The sequence below is a fragment of the Cololabis saira genome, chromosome 7, assembly GCF_033807715.1.
Source record: "Cololabis saira isolate AMF1-May2022 chromosome 7, fColSai1.1, whole genome shotgun sequence".
NCBI lineage: Eukaryota > Metazoa > Chordata > Actinopteri > Beloniformes > Belonidae > Cololabis > Cololabis saira.
Window position 1 is genome coordinate 27,553,614 of NC_084593.1, and position 20,582 is coordinate 27,574,195.

Genomic DNA, 20,582 nt, shown 5'->3' on the forward strand with positions numbered 1-20,582 from the left:
ATTTGTCCTTAAACATCGAGATATGTACGGTTCTCTATGAGCATATTTAGATTGTTCCTAGTCTAGCAAAAATCTAACAATATACTTGTTCATGTTTAAGAGAATGTGATTGATAGGGCTCAACAATCTTTGCTCAGCCTCTTCCCCAACTCCAAATGAATAGAGAGGACAAGACAATGAGTTGTATGACATGTCAACAATGCAACTAATCTCCTCTCAAAATGTGGGATGTTAAAACAACTGATTAACAATCCGTCCGCAGAAGGAATGGAGATCACAGATTTGAGTCGATGGTAAGATTTTTAAAGAACTGTAACAAGGCAACATGTATCCAAAAGTCATCACAACAGCAAGGGCGAGATAATGAAGTCATTGAAGATGAAGGTAGAAGTCTGGGCATATTCTTGAGATGAAAAGGCTGAATCAGAAGCCTCTCGGCACAGAAACAACCAAAAGTCTATTTAAAAATTACTCATAATTTAAGTCTAAATCTTCCTTCCCTTCTTGTTATGGAAGCATATGAGGGCCTATTTTCAAATTAAAATACATTTCCGCAAATGCATTTTAATTTGAAAATAGGCCCTCATGCTTCCATACCTTGGAGTGACTGGAGTTTGAACAGATGTGTGAGATTTACCGCCACAAGGGGGCAGTAACAGACATATATACGGGCAGTAATGCCACTAATTTACCCAAAGAAGAAGACTTAGTGGCGCGCTATTGGTTGTTAGCGTTGTGACGTCATTACACGAGCAGCAGCAGCACCCTCATGTGTCAGGGACAGATTGTTTTGGGTTTTTTTCTACACTAACTCTTGGAAATTACACGTAAGTGTCATGCAGACTGATTAACATTTGTCTAACTAACTATGAAAACCTTTGGAGCATTTGTACACGTTCATTCCACCTTTGTTAAAGTTATCAACCCCAATATTTCAACCCCAATATTTGGCGCAGTCTGCTAACTTAGCTAGCGTGTTTGTATACAGGACTGTCTCAGAAAATTAAAATATATTGTGATTTTCTGTAATGCAATTACAAAAACAAAACTGTCATACATTCTGGATTCATTACAAATCAACTGAAATATTGCAAGCCTTTTATTATTTTAATATTGCTGATCATGGTTTACAGTTTAAGAAAACTCAAATATCCTATCTCAAAAAATTAGAATATTCTGGGAATCTTATTCTTAAAATGTAAGCCATAATCAGCAATATTAGAATAATAAAAGGCTTGTAATATTTCAGTTGATTTGTAATGAATCCAGAATGTATGACATTTTTGTTTTTTTAATTGCAAAAACAGAAAATAAAGAACTTTATCACAATATTCTAATTTTCTGAGACAGTCCTGTATTTCACGTAGATCATTCTTTTGTCTTTACTCTTTGGCTTCTCATTAAATAAGCTTAACTTATTCTCTACAGCTTTGCATACATCTCTGAATACGAGTTCTCTTTTTATTTTCCTCAGGATGTCATAATCAACTGAAGTTTAATATCATACAGCTTTGCTTGTCTGCTTTTGAATGAATACTTTATTACAGACTCAAAAGGTTCCATATAAAATACATAAAAATTACAGGTCAATATAACTTTTTAAAGAGGCATTGATTACACACGAAGAAATGTGTTGCTGCACCACTTGTTGCCTCTTTAACAGAGAGTGTCTCTTCGTAGTCATGGCAACAGAAGGTGTGGAAAAGACAAGTGATGACGCTCCAGCAAGCGGGAAGGTGTGCACCAGGTTTGACCTGGAGAAGGAGACCGAGCTCCGCTTTGAGGTGGAAGCAGGAGAGGCGTCAGAGCAAGTGGAGCTGGAGCTCCTCACTGGGATGGCTGAAGTGTTTGGCTCAGAGCTGAACCGTAACAAGAAGTACACTTTCGGACCAGGCTCCAAGATCGCAGTCTTCACCTGGCAGGGGTGCTGTGTCAATCTGTACGGGAAGCCAGAGGTGAGGGTGTAGACAAGAGTCCAGGCAGATTTGTGGAAGTTCTGAAATTCATAAAAGACGTAAATAGGCAGTCATTCTCTGTCAACTTTGCAGGTGGCTTACGTGTCTAAAGATACTCCCATGCTGCTTTACCTGAATGCACATGCTGCCTTGGAACAGATGAGGAAACAAGCAGAGCGAGACAATGAGAGAGGTCCAAGGGTGAGCTTTAATAAGGGGCAATTGCCTGTATTTAAAATCCTTTCAGTATATTTTTTTTTATACTGACACTGACTCTTGACTTGTCATTCAGGTGATGGTGGTGGGACCTACAGATGTAGGGAAGTCAACAGTGTGCCGGATGCTTCTCAACTATGCTGTGAGGGTGGGCAGAAGACCAACATTAGTGGAACTGGATGTTGGACAGAGTGGGGTAAAATGATTTTACTTATCATAATAAAAACAGCATATAACCAGACTACAGTATTTAAGTAAAATAGTACATTCTGCACGTTATGATTATGTATCACAGCGTATAGGCGGAGGTTTTTTGGATTTAGGTGTAAATTGTAACTACACCTCATCTGTTTTATAAAAGACGGATCTTTTGAATTTAAGAGCAAGGGTCAGTTCTGAAAGACAAATCTTCCTGTATGTTAATTTAACAGCACCAAAACACAAGGGAATTATCATATCATGCTTTCATATTATTTTAAGTCATTACACTACATCACAGAATATGCTCATTTCTGTATACGTCTAAGGACATGGACCTACTATTTAAGATGCATGTATTAGTATTTGAAAGTATTCATTGCACTATGTACATTATGGAAGTAATGAACACTTCAAGTTACATTTTTTACAATATGGACTTAGTCTCTCTTTTATCACAAAGTTGCTGCATGTCAAAGAATCATCCACACAATTGCTGAGGTCTTACTCCCTTCATTTGTCAGTGATTTTAATGGTGTAGGTTATGTGTCTTTATTGTAACTGTAATACAAATATGGTTCAGCTGGAGTATGCCAACACTGCAGCGTACACTTTATTTCCTTCTGAGGGATTTCCCTCAAAGTTGTATTGTAAATGTGTCTCAGACCGTATGAACATTCATTTTGCTATTTGTATTAATATGGTAATAACAGGACATTGTGCTCCTTCAGGTGTCAGTACCAGGGACAGTGTCAGCACTGTGCATTGAACGTCCAGCAGATGTGGAGGAAGGTTTCTCAGTCCAAGCTCCTTTGGTCTACCACTTTGGCTCAACTACCCCTGGGACCAACATCAAACTTTACAACAAGGTGACAAGAAACATTCTTGATCTTTCCCTACTTAAAATAATAACTGCATGTGACAAGTTTAGCTTTTGCTGTCATCAGTGATGTTTTTCTCTGCCACTTTTTCTCTTGTTTCTTCATTACTTGTAGCTGACGTCTTGCCTGGCCGAGGTGTTTTCCCAGCGCTGTGAAGTGAACCGGAAGGCCAGTGTGGGAGGCTGCATTATCAACACATGTGGCTGGGTGAAAGGCTCTGGATACCAGGCTTTGGTCCACTGTGCCTCTACTTTTCAGGTGGATGTGGTGCTGGTGTTGGACCACGAGAGGCTCTATAACGAACTCAAACGAGACCTGCCCCACTTTGTGCGAGTTGTTCTCCTACCCAAGTCTGGGGGAGTGGTTGAACGCTCCAAAGAATGCCGGCGGGACACCCGGGATGAGAAGATCCGCGAGTACTTCTATGGTTTCCGTGGTGTATCCTTCTATCCTTTTTCTTTTGAGGTGCGCTTTTCAGACGTTCGCATCTACAAGATTGGAGCACCGTCTATCCCAGACTCGTGCTTGCCTCTTGGAATGTCTCAGGATGATACTCAGCTAAAACTGGTGCCAGTGACACCAGGGAGAGACCTGACTTATCATGTGCTGAGTGTGAGCAGCATTGACGATGGAGATGAAGGAGCTCGAAAGGGTATTGTGGAGAGCCCTGTGTGTGGCTTTATTGTGGTAACGTTTGTCGACACTCAGACACAAGTGATGAAAGTTTTGTCCCCGGCACCCAGACCACTGCCCAGACACACTCTGCTTATCATGGACATCCGCTTCATGGACATGAAATGAAGCATCATCTTGGGTGACAGGACTTGGGAAGAAGTGGGGATCATTTTAAGGAGTGGCTCTGTTGGATTTTGTTTCCATGTTGTCTCATTTTGGGCTTTGTAAGGGCTGCAGAGGTTAAACATTTGAGCATGGGAACTGGTAGCAGCTATAGTTTTGTAATCTGTTTAATAGGCCACACTGTGCACATGTCTTTTGTTGTCAGAAGTGCAGGAATTCTCTCTTTTTAATCGTCTATTTCATAAAAACAATATTCTCTTGCATAATAAACTTTTAATTTAAAAAAGAAAAGGGGTCTCAGCATTTGACTTCAGCTCTGATCTTCCACAAAAGGTGAAACAATGTAACGTCTGGGGCATACCAAGTGTTTTACTCAAAAGGGTTTTTTACTAATTTCAGTGCCAAAAGCAGTTTAGGTTGTTTGAATGCATCCAGCTCTCAATAGTAATGATGTCTGACCTTAATTATAAGCTTATTGAGCCTTAAACAAAAACTCTCATAGTTTTGCCTCGTAGTAAAAGTTAGGTGTCCTCACCACTGATTCTTCGATTATGTCCTAAGTGGAAGGCGTGTCCTGGTGCACACATCCTGTAGTGTTTATCATGTTTGTTTTAACCGAAGTAAGATAAAGGACACTAACCTGAAGGTCATATCCTAACAGCTTACTGTTTGGGAGCAGTACAGTAGAAGCTCCTTTTAATGTTTGTTTGTGGCAACACCTACTAGAGTATTCGTTAGACCTTAATAATGTTTTAATTTTCCACAACATTGACTTGTAGATGTTTTTCCAGGTGTGACAACTACTTGGCAGCTTACAGAAATTCTGATATGTGCAAGTATCTAAAAAATGCAAGAACATGATGAACATAATTGTAAAATATAACAAAGTCGTCTTAATGGATAAGAATAGTTTTCCCTACATACGTTTTCATATTAAGATTAAATGTAATTCTTTGTTTCTTGTTTTTTTTTTTTTATGTTATTTTTTTAATGAAACTGGATACTGTTTTGAGACTGCCTGGTTAATTGATCAATTCATATTCAATTCATCTACATCCTGAGGATCATTTTAGCCAGGGATGAGCTGGTGACTTGTCCAGGGCGAAACCCTGCATTTGGCCCATTGACAGCGGGAGCAACCTCCTGCATGGACGATAATCTTCATACAGACGGTTATAGCCTCTACATGCATCCTATGTTTAGTACAGCAAAAAGAATAAATCATAGGTCAGTACGTGATGAGAGACAGCCACTAACATTTTCAACAAAACCTCTTTTGTTTAGTGCATACAAGGTAGAAAGCTGGAGTTTTTCAAGTGCATAACATTTACAGTTACTAGACAAATCTGAATTCATAGGGATGAATATTTGTATTCAACACATTTAATGCCATCAAACCAAGAATTTAAAACAATGAAAACATTTTGATTTTTTTCCTTCAGAAGATCTTCTGGTGTGTCTGATACCAGGAAGTTAAGCAATTTATCCTTTGCCTCAATCTCATTGGGTTGGTATCCTCTGTAAATTGGGGGTTAGGAGACTGTCTCAGATTCTTTTGACCCATTTCCAACATAGTGGTTCATGTACAGGTTCAGAGACAGTGCCCTGCTTGGAGCTGGACTGTTGTTCAACTATGAACAAAGCACCAGTCAAGCGCCGGGAAAACTGGTGCTACTCTGGCCCCAAAACACTGCTAACCAGTTAGGTTCATGGGATTATCGTGACCAACCAAACCAATGTTGGTCAGACTGGCTGATTGTACTGGGTGTTGACAGAACTGCAATTCATTTTAAAAGTACAAAAATACACCAGCATGTCCACTCTCACTAAAAGGTTCAAAATGGCACACCTCATCTGGGAGCTATTCAGTATTTTGCTATGTTGTATTTTCAATATTAATTGTGTTTGTTTTGCATAATTAGTTCAGTCAGTCTCATTGTTTCAGTCTATTTAAATTCCAGCTATATGGTTTTATTTTGAAAAGTGGTGGGCAATTTGGGCACAGCTGACGTCACTTAATTGCTTAGAACACAGTTGGACGTTATTGTGCACCGGATAAACTATTTGTTTTTTACCAGATTTAGCCACAGCTTCAGTTTCCGTTTCAGTATAAGCCATACGACAGAATCGGAGCGAACATTTTGAGATCTTGGTGTGTTCTTCTGGAAGAGGCTTAATTAATGCCACAAAAACCTTGCTGCCTGCCCGAACAATCGCCTCATTCATCCTGTGGTTTCTGTCTGATCTGCATGAGAAACGCTGACCTGGTGCTGCAGTGGCCGTTTGAAATAGTTGTTGCAGAAAAATAGCCACTACACCTTTTTCCTTTTAATCCTGCCTTACTACGAGTCTGCAGAATACTCAGACTTGAGAAAGGTACATACATGGTCCTTTATAAATACACACACACACACACACACACACACACACACACACACACACACACACACACACACACACACACACAAGGAAATCTCTTTAGTTATAAAGGCATCTTTGGATCAGAGCTGTTTAATGCACGTTCAGTTTCTGTTTTCAAACCTGTCCATTTACACCAATTATTTGCCAAATAAAAGTCATAATTTTTCTGCTTATTTATTTTTGAGGATCCAATTTCCAAAAAAATTATAGTCTTTTAGCTTGATCAAAAAAAGTCTTTATAATTACACATTTTTGTTGAATAACTTTAAAATTGGATTCTTCTCGTGGTTTATTTATCTGAATGATGGATCTCCACCTCAAAGAAAAGTAATTCAAATATGTTGGAGTTGGGACTGACCCTGGACTTTGCCTTAGGTTTCATATTGATGGCATCATTAGGATAACTTAACGTTCTTTGAAATAACTATAAAGGTGAATTATCATTCTATTTTTAACTTGGAAACAAAAAATAATTGGTTTTGCTCAGGGCTGATTTAGATTATATTGTATATGAAAACACTTCTTAATACAGTTGTTGGGTTTATTATTTTAATTGTCCCTATTAAAAAAAACAACTATATTCTGCCATACAGATCATAAGACACATGCGTTATTCTTATTTCTTTGTTTCAAGAACTTTGAAATAAGTTGGATATAGCTCAGTTAAAGTTTAAGCTCCCATTTCATTACTTAAAATCTATTTCGGCTCTTGACACCTTCAAACAATCTGTTCATATTTTAATCTGTTGAAAGATTTTGTTACCCCATTATATTACCTAGTAACACATGTGTTTGCTTTTCCTTCAGTCCTGTTGTTCAGGTATTGAAGTGTGGTCTGGAATGGCTGAGCTCTCTCTCTCATCTTATAAATGTTTCTGGTTGCAAGAGAACTATGACGCATCGTTTCCCTAAAAAGAAAACATGTTGCAGTAAACACACGAGTAACTTTAGTTGTTGATAAAGTAAAAACAAATATTAACTGAACTGTAGCAGTAAAAAATCATGTTTGAAATCCCCGGAAATGTGTGGATGTGACCTGCAGCATCAGCAGGAAACACAGTTGAACTCTTGTCAGTAAACGGCATGGACAGAAACTTATATGAAGTTTGTATCCAGAGGCATTTAACCTGGTTTTGCTTCCAGGTTGGAAATATGGCTGCACTCTTTATGTTTTTGTTTTACCTCTATGCTGTGGAATGGAGCTCTTTGGAAAGCTGGATGAGTTGCACTAACATCACAAACTCATGGGCTTAGAGATTTCTGTAAACAATTGAATTGTTTCAAAATAGTTACTGAATTATAACATGCAGCTTAGTTGAATAGGTACAGATTTCGTTGAACTTTTGGACATAAATACTGATATTTAGAGAACAATTTCTCTCTCACAGGAGCACAGAGAGTGGTCATCTCCTTCTGAGGAGGGAACTGAAGCAGCATCTCCAACCGCGGCCACTGTTTAAACATCAAATAGATTTGAAGTGCATTATCTTTTTGTGAATTGCACTTCCTAATCAAAATATTAAATAGACAATAGTTGCATTTGACTATTTTTTTCTTGTATCTGTACCTTCACTTGAATAAAGAGACTGCAATCAAGATTTCCATAAGTTTATTTGAAACATTTACAAATTACTAAATGTCAGAAGACAAAATAGTAAAACAGTTTATTTTGTTGAGTTGTAGAAACACTTTCATCATAAATAATCAGTATGATAACTGACTGTTGATCAGCTTATTAGGTGTTTGTTTATATAGATTATGTTCTGAAATCAAAATTGACCCAGCTGATTATGAGTTTATGCAGTTATAATCAACCTTTTTGTATATATATATGTGTGTATGTATTTATATATATATATATATATATATATATATATATATATGTTTGTTTCAAATCTTTATACATTGAAACTCCCCCTTTGACATAATTTAAAATCTCTTAATTTAATAGAAAAAAACATTTAAAACTTCATCTGGGTATGTTTATTAGTAAAAACATCATTTGTTGGCTTTGTGCTGTCTGTAACCATTTTCTTTACAAAAGACCCTAAAATGAAAAATGATTCCAAACACACAATCTATTAAACCAATGAGGGACAGAGTAGACGGGGCAGGAACAACCCCAATTTCCTGTCAAAACCACACATTAGAATGACATTAGAATGACATTAGAATGACATTAGAATGACATTAGAATGTTATCTAGGCAGTGGTATCTGTGATTAATCACGAGGAGTGGCTGTTAGTGCTTGCTGGTGATCTGTTAATCAAGCCCCCGATGAGGCCACTGTGGACTGCAATCACTGGTCGCTCTTGTTTTCCTTCTTGCTGCGTCCGAACAGAGCTGATGCCAAAGCCAGGATACCAAAGCCCACAGCTGCAGCAGCGCCTGCGACCATGACTACCTCTCCTGCCTTGCGCACCTGCAAGAGGAGAAGCATTCAGCTTTCAGTTAGTGAGCAGAGAGAATATGACACACATTTACTTGAACTCAAGACTAAACAGTCAAAAAAAAAAAAAATATATATATATATATATATATATATATATATATATATATATATATACGCACGCATGCACGCACGGTAATTATTTGATAGTGGGGGACTCATTGAGACGTAATGTTTTAGGTGTGATTCAGGTTGATTCAGTAGAATTTCATGTACCACAAGTAATATAGGCAGTTACACAAAACCACATTATCTAAATGATTATAATGTAAACTAAAGTTATTTTTGCTGAGAAAAAGCAGATATGCAGATATGAGTTTATTTTACACACTTTTATACAAACACAGTCCTGGGACTTTGGATTAAGGAATCCAAACGGTTTCAAACACTGTACTCTATCACACTGACATTTAGACAGTATGACATAGTTTCCCAACTTTTCCAATAATTGAGATATTTGTATGTGATGTGTTTATTACAATAAATGTGTTTATTACAACAACAAAAAAATTAATTTGCAAATAGAATTTTAAAATCCAAATTAGTCAAATGATTTATCTTCAGCGCACTGTAAAAAGTACTTCCGGAGACCTTTTACCACCACTTAATTAAATCCATGATTGCAAGGTAAAAAATGTAGTTAATTGATTTAATTAAACCTTTTAGGTTGTAAAGATTATTCTCATGAGTTGTGTTGACATAATAATGTTGTTTATTACACCAACTAAATATGGTTTGGAATTTAAACTGACATTTTTGCATCCATTGATATAAAATAAAATTCAAGTTGTAGTAACTTAATAAAATAGGCTTGACAACTGATTTGTGTCCATTTTCAGGTTATTCATGGACACATTTTTCAAAATCCTTTGTCATTAACGTAGATAGCCTTGTAGTTCCACAGTAGGTCAATGGTTGTTTAACCAAAAGTAGCAGCCTTTATTCTAACTCATTTTTCTTACTCTTTCTAGGGGACGAGGGGATGGGAGGGAGAACGGGGAGAAAAAGTTTGCTTTGTTGCCTGTAACAGTGACTGATGTTTGTCTTGTTGGAAACTGCAAACAAAAATCTAATAAATACATTTTTTTTTTAAATAAAAAAAAAAAGTAGCAGATTGTGGATATGTCTATGAGAGGCATAAAAGTAGTAGGGGTAAAATGTTTCTTTTTTTTCCTTATTTTTCCTTTTTTGCTCATTCCATCCAATGTTGCTTTTACATCTGTGACACTTGCAGAAAGGGAGAAGAATGAGTTGGGTATGGTATTTGTATTGTGAATAATATTGGTTAGTATTGCAATACCACTTTGAGTTTGTATTTTTCCTGGTCCTAAAAGCTGCATCACATTTTTTCCATGTGGAAAATATATACTGAAGAAAATCTATTTGGAATGACAATTTTTTTATGGTTGACAACTTAAAAACCTGTGTTCAATTTAGTTCATAACACTTACAAATTAATTCTAAATATTGCAGAAAAACTAGTTGGAACAACTTAATTTATATGACCATTCAACTTAAAACATGTTTTTATGCAACCAATTATTAAGTGAGTGGTAATTAAAAATACCTCTGATTAACAAGGAAAAGCTAATTGACAACTCTGTAGTTTGTTGGTTGACCGCAATTTCATTAGAAGTTGTAATAACTCAAGAAGACTGCTGCAAAAGGGTTGTGTTAATTTTTTTTGTTGATCCAAAACATTTGTTTTTAGATTGTGGCTTAATGTATATTTATCGGGCTAGAAATTTGTCATAAAAAAATATACATAAATCAGAATAATTTAAAACTAAACTATCTGCAACCTCCATTCTTGATTACATTTGTTTTCCAAAGGGGGGAAAAACCAACATTAAAACGTCTATCATCAGAGTCTTACTCAGGAAGCTCTTATCATATCTGTGCAGTTATGTGCTGTTTGACCCCACCCATACATCATACCATCCTCGTCCCCAATTATACTTGTTCTTCTTGTAATACAAGGCTGACAAATTACTCACTCCAAGTGCAGCTACTTTTTTCTGCAATGAAAATGTACAGTTTGTACAGTAATATGTTACATATAATCTGATGTAATGCATTTTTATACCTTAAAGTATTATTAAACTATAAAAGTTGGAAAACTTTTACTAAACTGGAGAGATGTTACTCATATTTATAATAAAAGAAGCACGAATGGGAACACATTGATTTTTTATGAGATGGAAATGGTGTCCGCAGTGAAAATATATCATCTCCCTCTGAGGGAGACTTCAAATTTATATGAAAATGTTTTAGGATGAGCCATATCACAGTTTTTTATGCTTTGGTATACAGACTTTATCCTTTATCATATTTCTAATATGTCTGAGCCACATTTTTCAATAGCAAAGGAGTACTATTACATGTATAATGTTTCCTCTACATTGCTTTAAAATGCAAAACAATTTTGTTATTGATTTAAATGTGTTTTGTTTCTTTTAGTTATTGTGGAGTCAAATTAATTTTGCATGCTTCCATCATTTAAACCCACATGTACAGTTGTGTGAAAAAGTGTTTGTCCCCTTCCTGATTTCTTATTTTTTTGCATGTTTGTCACACTTAAATGTTTCAGATCATCAAACAAATTTAAATATAAGACAAAGATAACAAGTACACACAAAATGCAGTTGTTTTTTTTATGAAAGTTTTTATTATTAAGGGGAATAAAAATCCAAACCTACATAGCCCTGTGTGAAAAAGTGATCCCCCCCCCCTTGTTAAAACATAAATTAACTGTGGTTTATCACATCTTTGGAAAGCTGAGTTCAATTTCTCTAGTCACACCAGACCTGATTACTGCCACACCTGTTCTCAATCAAGAAATCACTGGTCATATGACCTGCCTTACAAAGTGAAGTAGACCAAAAGACTCTCAAAAGCTTTTTCACACAACTGTACTTCTTTCTTACTTTCCCATGGTTCCACCTACCTGCCGGGACTCGGCTTTTCCATAACGCAGCTCGTTGGCAAAGTGTTCGCAGTTCCCCCTGAAGACGCAGTACGGCAGCTCCTGACCCACCAGCTCACCGGCATCCCTCAAAATGATGTGAACTGGCCGGGGCGAGTACTCATTGTCAAGACAGTTGTTGATTTTCCACTGGTTGATTCCCACTACATCCCAGAGCTCCTCCTTCTTCACCATGGCCTTCTCTGTCAGGACGGACATCACGCTGCTGGCACCTGCACCTGGGACCTCACCTGAACACGCAGAAACATTGGTACAAAGATATAAGGCAAAGAGGAAAGCTGGGGGAATTTATAGAGGCTTTATACCAGGGATATTCAATTGGCGGCCGGCGGGCCACATGCGGCCCGCCAGGAACTTTTATGTGGCCCCTGGTCATATTTCAAAAAAGGGGGTGTTTGATTAAATTTTTTTTTTTTTTTTTTTTGTGTCATAAGGAGCTTATGGTTAATATTTTGGTTGCTTATTTATAACATCAAACTGGCTACTATGGACTGAAATGCTTGTGCTCAATGCTTAATATAATATTCAAATAAGGAAAGTGGTGCTTTGTCATTATGGCGTGTTTTATTAAAAGTAGGTCAATATCAATTTCATTAAGTTTGCACAAAGCATGGTTTTAAATTGAACTTGCATTTAAAATAATATTTCTTGGAGGCGCCGGATGTGCTTTGCCGTGTGAGGACGTACGAGTTGAGGCTCCGTGAAAAAGTTGTCAATAATTACTAACATCGCCACATTTCTCACATTTGGTGGGATTAAACGAGTGTGTTTTTGCACGGGGAGCAAACGGGGACGCTTTAAGTGCAAATTGAAGCCGAAATGACCGCCCGAGCAACACGAACGGGAGACAAGTCGCAGGTGGCCTCCTCAGCCAGCAAGCCTGCTAGTCCGCCCCGTCGGGACAGCATGCCGCAATGGGCAGAGGAGATGATGGCCGAGATTAAACGAGGCAATACCGAAATTGCAAAATGCCGAGCGGAGACGAAGACTGAGATCACGAAGTGTAAAGAAGAAATAGAAAAGGGGAGAAGAGAGACAACGGCCGAAATGGAAAAGTGGGTCAAGAGCCTGGAGGAAAATACAAAGGCCCAGATTGAGATGCTGCGCGCGGAGGTGAGGCTGATTGACAGTAAAACAAGAAGTTTGGCTTGTAAAATGGATGAACGGGAAAAAGAAGTGGATGAGACGCTGAGTGCGCAGTCTGATGCCATGGCTGACATGGAGACTAGGATGAAAGAAATGGAGAAGGAGATATTAAAGTTGAGGGGACGGAGTGAGGATCTCGAGGCGCGGTCACGGCGCAACAACGTGCGTGTCGTGGGGATCAAAGAGGGAGCCGAGGCTGGTAAAAAACCATCAGATTTTATTGCTGGCTTGCTGAAAGAAAAGTTGGGACTGGCAGTAATACCGACGCTGGACCGAGCGCACCGGACTCTCGGCGCAAGACGAGACGGAGACGGGGTCCCGCCGAGAGCCTTCGTGGTGAGATGTCACTATTATGCAGAGAAGGAGGAAATACTGAAGAAGGCGAGAGAAATGGAGAGAACACCGGAGGGTCGGAATGGCCGGATTCACATCTTTCCAGACTACACTCAGGAAGTGAACAATAAAAGAGCAGCCTTCAAAGAAGCAAGAAGCCTCCTGCGGACCTGCGCGGGTGTCCGATACGGGCTGCGTTACCCGGCAACGCTTGTCATCACGCCAGAAGGAGGGCAGACCAAAGTCTTCCAGAATCCAAAGGATGCTGTGGGTTACATCAGGAAAGAACTGAGCCCCGGATGAAGTCAACAGACTGGTTTGAACTGGGCTAAGTAGCTTTTTGGGTTTAAAACATTTAAAAAATTGAAAAAAAAAAAATAATGATGAAGAAAAAAAAAAAAAAGCTTTTTGGGGTGTAATTGTGTGCAGGATTTTAGGGCTGATTTAGGGTTAATTATACCTCCCTGTTCGTTTTCCAATTTTATTTCTGGGCATTACTTTATCTAAGATCTCACGGTTAGAGGTCCTCCAGTTTGTTTCCTCATTAGATGACTAAGTCAGAGGGGCGATGTTAAGTTTTTTAAGGGGGGTGATTGGTACGGAGCCGCACGCGGTAGGCTTTGCGTGTGGAGATGGTGGACCGGTTGGCCACGAGAGAGCTCGTTAAAGAGCTCTGTGTGTGTGTTAGAGTTCATGTATGTTATATGTTATGTGTTGGTTGTGTTTATATGTATAGTACCCCCCCTTCCCCTCCCAGAGCCCCTCCTTTTAATTTTTCTCCTTTTTCTTTTGCTGCCAGACCTCTAAGATGTGATCCAATTAATGGGTTCCACGGGGGCACAATGGTGACACCTGGCTGCAGATTCCTGATATGGCGTCAAACATGGGTGTGAGCAAGATGGACACAAAATTGGTCAGCTGGAATGTAAGGGCGATCAATAAGCCAGCTAAGCGGAGTAAGGTATTCTCACATTTGCAGGACCAGGGAGCAGAAATAGCTTATTTACAAGAGACCCATTTGTTAAATAAGGATCATCTCAAACTCTGTAGGGGGGGATTTAATCAAATCTATCACTCGAACTTCAATAGTAAGAGTAGGGGAGTGGCCATCCTGATACACAGGAATGTACAATTCGTAGAAACAATTACAATAAGGGATAAAAATGGTCGGTATGTTATTGTTGTGGGAAAGCTTTTTAATATGCCTGTAGTGCTGGCGAATATATATGCTCCAAATTGGGACAATATGCAGTTTTTTAGAGACTTGTTTTCACGATTACCTAATCTGGATACTCACAATCTGATTTTGGGGGGAGACCTAAATTGTGTTCTTGATGCAACTTTGGACCGCTCTAGTTCAACAACCACGGTATTAAGTAAATCAGCACAATGCATCAATTCTTTCTGTAACGCGTACGGTATATTCGACCCATGGAGATTCACAAATCCAACTTCCAGGCAGTACTCCTTCTACTCTCCACCACATCAGACGTATACAAGGATTGACTATTTTTTATTAGACAATAAATTGACCCCTATGGTGACGGAAGTGGAATATTCTGGTATAGTAATATCCGACCACAGTCCGGTCATATTGAAACTTTGCTTTCCTGAGAACACGCCACCCCAGCGGACATGGCGTCTTAATACCAGACTGTTGGCAGATGACAATTTTACTACATTTATTAATTCTCAAATAGATTTTTTCTTAGAGCTTAATGATACCCCTGGGATAGGATGTGGTACCTTATGGGAAACCATGAAAGCATATATACGAGGTCAAATCATTTCATTTAGTGCAGGTGAAAGGAAAAGAAGGATGAAACGCACTACTGATAAAATGAAAGCGATAAAGGAAGTCGACCTGGCACATTCTATAGCCCCCTCTGAAGAGTTACATCGAAAGAAGATTTTGCTCCAAACTGAATACGATGTACTGATGAGTCAACGTGAGGAGGACCTATATTTTAGATCAAGACAGGATTTTTATGAGCATGGTGAACGCGCAGGCAAACTCTTGAGCCACCAATTGAAACGATCAGCAGCTACAGGTAGGATAGTGGAGATTGGGGATATTTTAGGAAATAAAATTATAGATCAGAAGGGTATTAATCATCAATTTAAGTCCTTTTATAAGGACCTGTACACCTCAGAAATAAATGACAGGGAGCGTGTGAAGAGATTTTTTGATGAGCTGCAAGCACCGGCCTTAGAAAGGGCGGATGGAGATAGCCTAGAGGAACCGTTGTCTGCAAGGGAGATAGAGAATGCGATTCGGAATATGAAGACGGGTAAGTCCCCAGGCCCTGACGGGTTCCCAAGTGAATTTTACAAAGCATTTGCTCCAAAACTAATTCCCCTGCTCTGCAGGGTATACAGGGAAATTTTTGATAAAAAGGCTCTGCCTCAAACGATGTCACAGGCTATGATCTCTGTGCTCCTTAAGAAAAATAAGGATCCACTTAAATGCGAATCATACCGTCCTGTTAGTTTACTGGGGTGTGATTATAAAATATTGACCAAAGTATTGGCGACTAGGATCGAGCCTATTATAGGTAAAATAATACATCCTGATCAGACAGGGTTTGTTGCTGGGAGACAACTCTCCAATAATATTCGTCGACTGTTCAATGTGATATATACTGCGGAGGATAACGTTGATCCTGAGGTTGTGATCTCCCTAGATGCCCATAAGGCCTTCGATAGAATAGAATATTTCTATCTGTTTACCGCTCTTGAGAAATTTGGTTTCGGCCCTAACTTCCGATCGTGGATTCAGGCCATTTACAAGAACCCCCATGCTATGGTCAGAACAAATAGTACAATATCTGAACCTTTCCCCCTCTTCCGGGGTACAAGACAGGGATGTCCTCTATCACCCCTGCTCTTCGATATTGCCATTGAGCCCCTTGCAATAATGCTGAGGAGCGCTGCTGGACTGGAGGGGTTACGAAGGGGAGTGCTGACTCATAAACTGGCTCTGTATGCTGATGACCTCCTTCTTTTCCTGTCAAAGCCTGTCATGAGCATCCCTGTGGCCCTTGATATTATTAGAGATTTTGGTGGGGTGTCTGGTTACAAAATTAACTTGGAGAAAAGTGTTCTTTTCCCGATTAATAAGCAGGCGCGGAGATTATCATTCCAGGCTTATCCTTTCACAACATGCAAGGATAAATTCATTTATCTAGGTGTTACCGTAACAAGTAAATATAAGGACTTGTTTAATGATAACTTCAAAATAACATTGGATAAGGCGAAATTAGATATGGAGAGGTGGTCATCTCTACCACTATCATTGGCAGGGAGGATAAATTCAATTAAAATGACTACAATGCCGCGGTTCCTTTTTTTATTTCAGACAATACCAATTTACATCCCTAAATCGTTTTTTAAAGAACTGAATAAATGTACGTCCACCTTTATATGGAATAAAACAGTACCCCGTATAAGAAGAGAATTCCTGGAGAGGTGGAGAGAGGAGGGAGGTCTGGCCCTACCGAATTATATGCATTATTATTGGGCAGCCAATATACATAAGCTATTATTTTGGGTCTCACAATTAGGGGAGGATGAAACTCCAGTGTGGGTACATATGGAACAATATGCTTCTAGCCCAGTGTCCTTACGCTCTCTGATCTGCGCCCCTCTACCTTTAAGCAAACACCTTTGGTCAAATAGTCCTGTTGTTCGTGATTCTATTAGGATCTGGGTCCAATTCAGGACACACTTTAAAGAGAGAAACGCCCTCTTATCTGCTCCCATCTATGGAAATCATTTATTTTCACCAGCCCTGGGGGGAGCAGCATTTAAGGAATGGCATCGAGCTGGGGTGGTATGCGTCAGAGACCTCTTTAAAGATGGTGTATTTATGTCTGCTGTTCAATTGGAGAAGGAGTATGGGATTCCCTCTAAGACCAGTTACTTTAAGTACTTCCAAGTACGAGACTTTGTGAAAAAGACGTTTTCCACATCCCTTGAGTTGTCGCAGAGTGGGTGGGTAGACGAATTATTAGACATTAACCCAATTCACAAAGGGGTGGTTTCCATGCTGTATGGCAATATCCAGAGGGTGGCCTCCCCATCTCTTGAGCACTTGAAAAGGAAATGGGAGGAAGAGTTAGAATTGGACATATCAGACACTGACTGGAGAAGGGCGGTGGAACTCATTCATTCCTCTTCTATATGTGTTAGACATGGCTTGATACAATTCAAGGTGCTCCACAGACTCTACCTATCGAGAGAAAAATTGGCAAAAATGTATCAAGGGGCTGATCCAACTTGCCCAAGATGTAAACAGGTGCCCGCCAATATTTGCCACATGTTCTGGTCCTGCCCCAGACTGAGAGAATTCTGGACCAAAATATTTGAAACGTTCTCATCGATTTATTCAAAGGAGATAGAGCCTGATCCTCTGACAGCCATCTTTGGGGTGGCACCAGAGACAGCACAATTAACTGTTAACCAAAAGAATGCAATAGCATTCTCCTCATTGCTGGCTAGAAGACTGATCTTATTTAATTGGATAAAAACTGCACCACCATCCCATAAGCGATGGTTACAGGAGGTGATGGCGCACCTTAAACTGGAGCACCTTAGATTTACTCTGCAGAAGAATACGAAGAGATATTGCAAGGTCTGGCAGCCTTTTATTTTATATTTTGAACTCAAGTTTCCATTAGCCTCATCATAGTCGGCAGCGTGTAATCACCCCCCCCCCCCCCCCCCCCTCCTTTAATTCACTATTTTGTTTGACTACATTTTGCCTTATTTATTATTATTATTATTATTATTATATTTGTTTACTAATTTTTATTAATTTGAACGTATATTCTGTTTGTTTATTGTTGTTGGTTTTATTTACCCTTTCTACATATTTGTTTAACTTTGTCTTGGGTGTATCTGGGTCCCTTGAGTGGTGGGTTTGTCAGATGTCTGATGTAGTGTGACCTGTGTGCGTGCTGTCTCGTTTGTAGTTTAGATGTATATGTTGTGTACTGTACTTTTTGGTGAAAAATCAATAAAAACACTTTGATTATTAAAATAATATTTCTTTATCTGAATATTATATTTAACATTCACAATTACAAAATCTGAAGACAATTAATACATAATTCATATGTAAACTAGATATATTCAAATGTATAATACAAATGTATTATATATACATAAGTCTTCGTCTTTGAGTGCAAAATACATTTTGAAAACCCCCAAATTTTCAAATTATGCGGCCCTCTCCATACAGTCCTTTTGCAGATGTGGCCCCCGGCCGAATCTAGTTGAATACCCCTGCTTTATACTCTAAACATGGCAAAAGATCCCAACTGTTTGTTGGTTTCAAGGGATCCATAAACCTGCTTAAGATCGCAAATAATGGAAGTTAATTTCCAGAATGAAAAGCTCCACATCACAGTGAACACGTGAGCTGTCATAAGCTGCTTTTTGTTCCAGACTAGTGTTTGTGAGTTGGAGTTTAGATGGCTGTGTGTGTGTGGACTTACTGGGTGGTGCCAAGTGAACAACAAAGCCATCGCCAACATACACTGCCCAGTGCTGATAAGAGCCCCGGAAGATCTCGATCAAGTCCCCCGGCTCTGGTTTCTCATCATACTGGAATCAGAGCACAGACAGAAAAACATTTACTATTTCAACAGACTGTGTTTGGCAAGATCTGCAGAACATTTGACCTGGTTAGACTCCCTGACATGAAACTGGGGTTAAACAAACCTGCATCATCTCAGATTAAAAAATATTATATTTTAGACCCATCTTTTAAATATTGCCCAGTTTTACATGGCATGTAGTTAAAAAAGCATTGATAGTTTTAACTATTTATAGTTTCCTTACCAATGTAGGGGCCATTACAGGACTTCCTTGGAAAGGTCTGGTCTTCTTTCACTGTCTCATAAATCACCAGCAGAGACAAATAATGTTTAACGGCAAAACCAAGTAAAAACATAGTTAATACTTGCTTCACAAATGTTTAACTTAGACCATGCTACTCCATTAAAGTAGCCTAATGTAATTTGTGGTGCATTTGAAGAGCATGATGTCATTATTGCTGTGATTCAAATTTTAGAATCAATGTTAACTGCTTGGATCCTCAAGTGTTAATGTCCCTGGTAAAACAATGGCTAGTGTTTTGTTAGAATAAGTGTGCTGTCTAACGAGAAAAATACTACGCATGAAGAGAGAGAGCAAACAAAATGACAATTGAGTGTATTTTTTGCGTACACTTCAGTTGGAGACAACTCGCGGTCTTCAAGATTTAGCAAACAATATCAGTAACACAAGCTGTGAGGCATTTAAATGGGTTAAAATAGCTAGTATTGGTCTGTGTTTACCTTTAATGGCTGTACGGCTGTACGGCTGACCTCATCTCAGATATAAAACATCACAGCAACCACGTGCGGCTGCCACAACACTCTGCAATCTTTATGGGGATGGTTTCGTATAAACAGGCCAGCTTCTTACCTTAATGGAAATGTCTGAAGTCTATTTAAAACAGTTGATCTTTCCGCGATGACACCGAAAGCAAAGCGCCACCGTGCGGGATCAGCTGACTGATGCTCTTTGTCACCTTCAAAATAAAAGCCTCAAACGCAACAACAGTTTCACTTTTTCTTTTGCTTCTTTCTTGTTGTTGTATAACGTGATGGCCAACCCAGCAGCCACACGTGGAACAAAAGGGTGCTTTGGTCTTTTGAATTTCCATTTCTAAAATGTATAATGTAATCATCTGTAATCTTGATATGAGGTTTTTAATCGGTAGCCTACTCACATTCAGTTAGTCTATTGTCAACTTTACTGTGTTGAGATAACTGAAAGGCTGGAAAGGGGTCTATTTTAGTATATGAGGTGATCTGGGTCATGGCTGGCCATCAGAGAACAACACCTGCTTCCCATCAAGGACTGAAAACCTTGGACTGCACCATTTTCATTTACAGAGTTGGGAGAGTGGAAGTTCTACTTAAACTATGTCATTTATGATTTATGATTTATGATTTATTTAAGTGATTTTGTTAGAACATTAAATTGACTGGGTTTGTATAGTTGATATGTGTTTGCCTTAGCCTCGTGTCACTTTGGCAGGTTATTTTATGTTATGGTCTTTCAGTTGGTTCATTATTTGTTCAAATAAATTTAGATGTCTATGATTAAACACCTTCTGTGTCATTTGTCTGTCCCCTCAGTCCCTCAC

The 20,582-nt window shown here is 38.8% G+C and overlaps 2 protein-coding genes across 5 annotated transcripts; one reads left to right on the forward strand and one right to left on the reverse strand.

Annotated features, from left to right (window-relative positions):
- The first annotated feature begins 739 nt into the window (after positions 1–739).
- On the forward strand, positions 740–4,931 carry clp1 (cleavage factor polyribonucleotide kinase subunit 1). The gene is made up of 6 exons (XM_061726304.1): positions 740–827; positions 1,681–1,955; positions 2,049–2,156; positions 2,248–2,367; positions 3,101–3,238; positions 3,365–4,931. The coding sequence occupies exons 2-6, from the start codon at positions 1,683–1,685 to the stop codon at positions 4,049–4,051; spliced, it is 1,326 nt and encodes a 441-aa protein (XP_061582288.1). The 5' UTR covers positions 740–827; positions 1,681–1,682; the 3' UTR covers positions 4,052–4,931.
- A 3,130-nt stretch (positions 4,932–8,061) lies between these two features.
- LOC133447026 (phospholipase A and acyltransferase 3-like) lies at positions 8,062–19,948 on the reverse strand. 4 transcript variants are annotated; one of them, XM_061725416.1, is made up of 5 exons: positions 19,856–19,948; positions 19,229–19,279; positions 18,883–18,991; positions 11,867–12,135; positions 8,062–8,892 (listed from the first exon to the last, which is right to left on the reverse strand). In XM_061725416.1, exons 2-5 carry the CDS (start codon positions 19,241–19,243, stop codon positions 8,770–8,772), a joined length of 516 nt encoding a protein of 171 aa, XP_061581400.1. In that variant the 5' UTR covers positions 19,244–19,279; positions 19,856–19,948; the 3' UTR covers positions 8,062–8,769. The 4 variants fall into 4 exon arrangements, with proteins under 4 accessions (XP_061581400.1, XP_061581401.1, XP_061581402.1 ...); XM_061725417.1 differs by having other exon boundaries at positions 19,229–19,283; positions 19,856–19,946; XM_061725418.1 differs by lacking the exon at positions 19,856–19,948 and adding an exon at positions 19,726–19,845.
- Between the last annotated feature and the right edge of the window lie 634 nt (positions 19,949–20,582).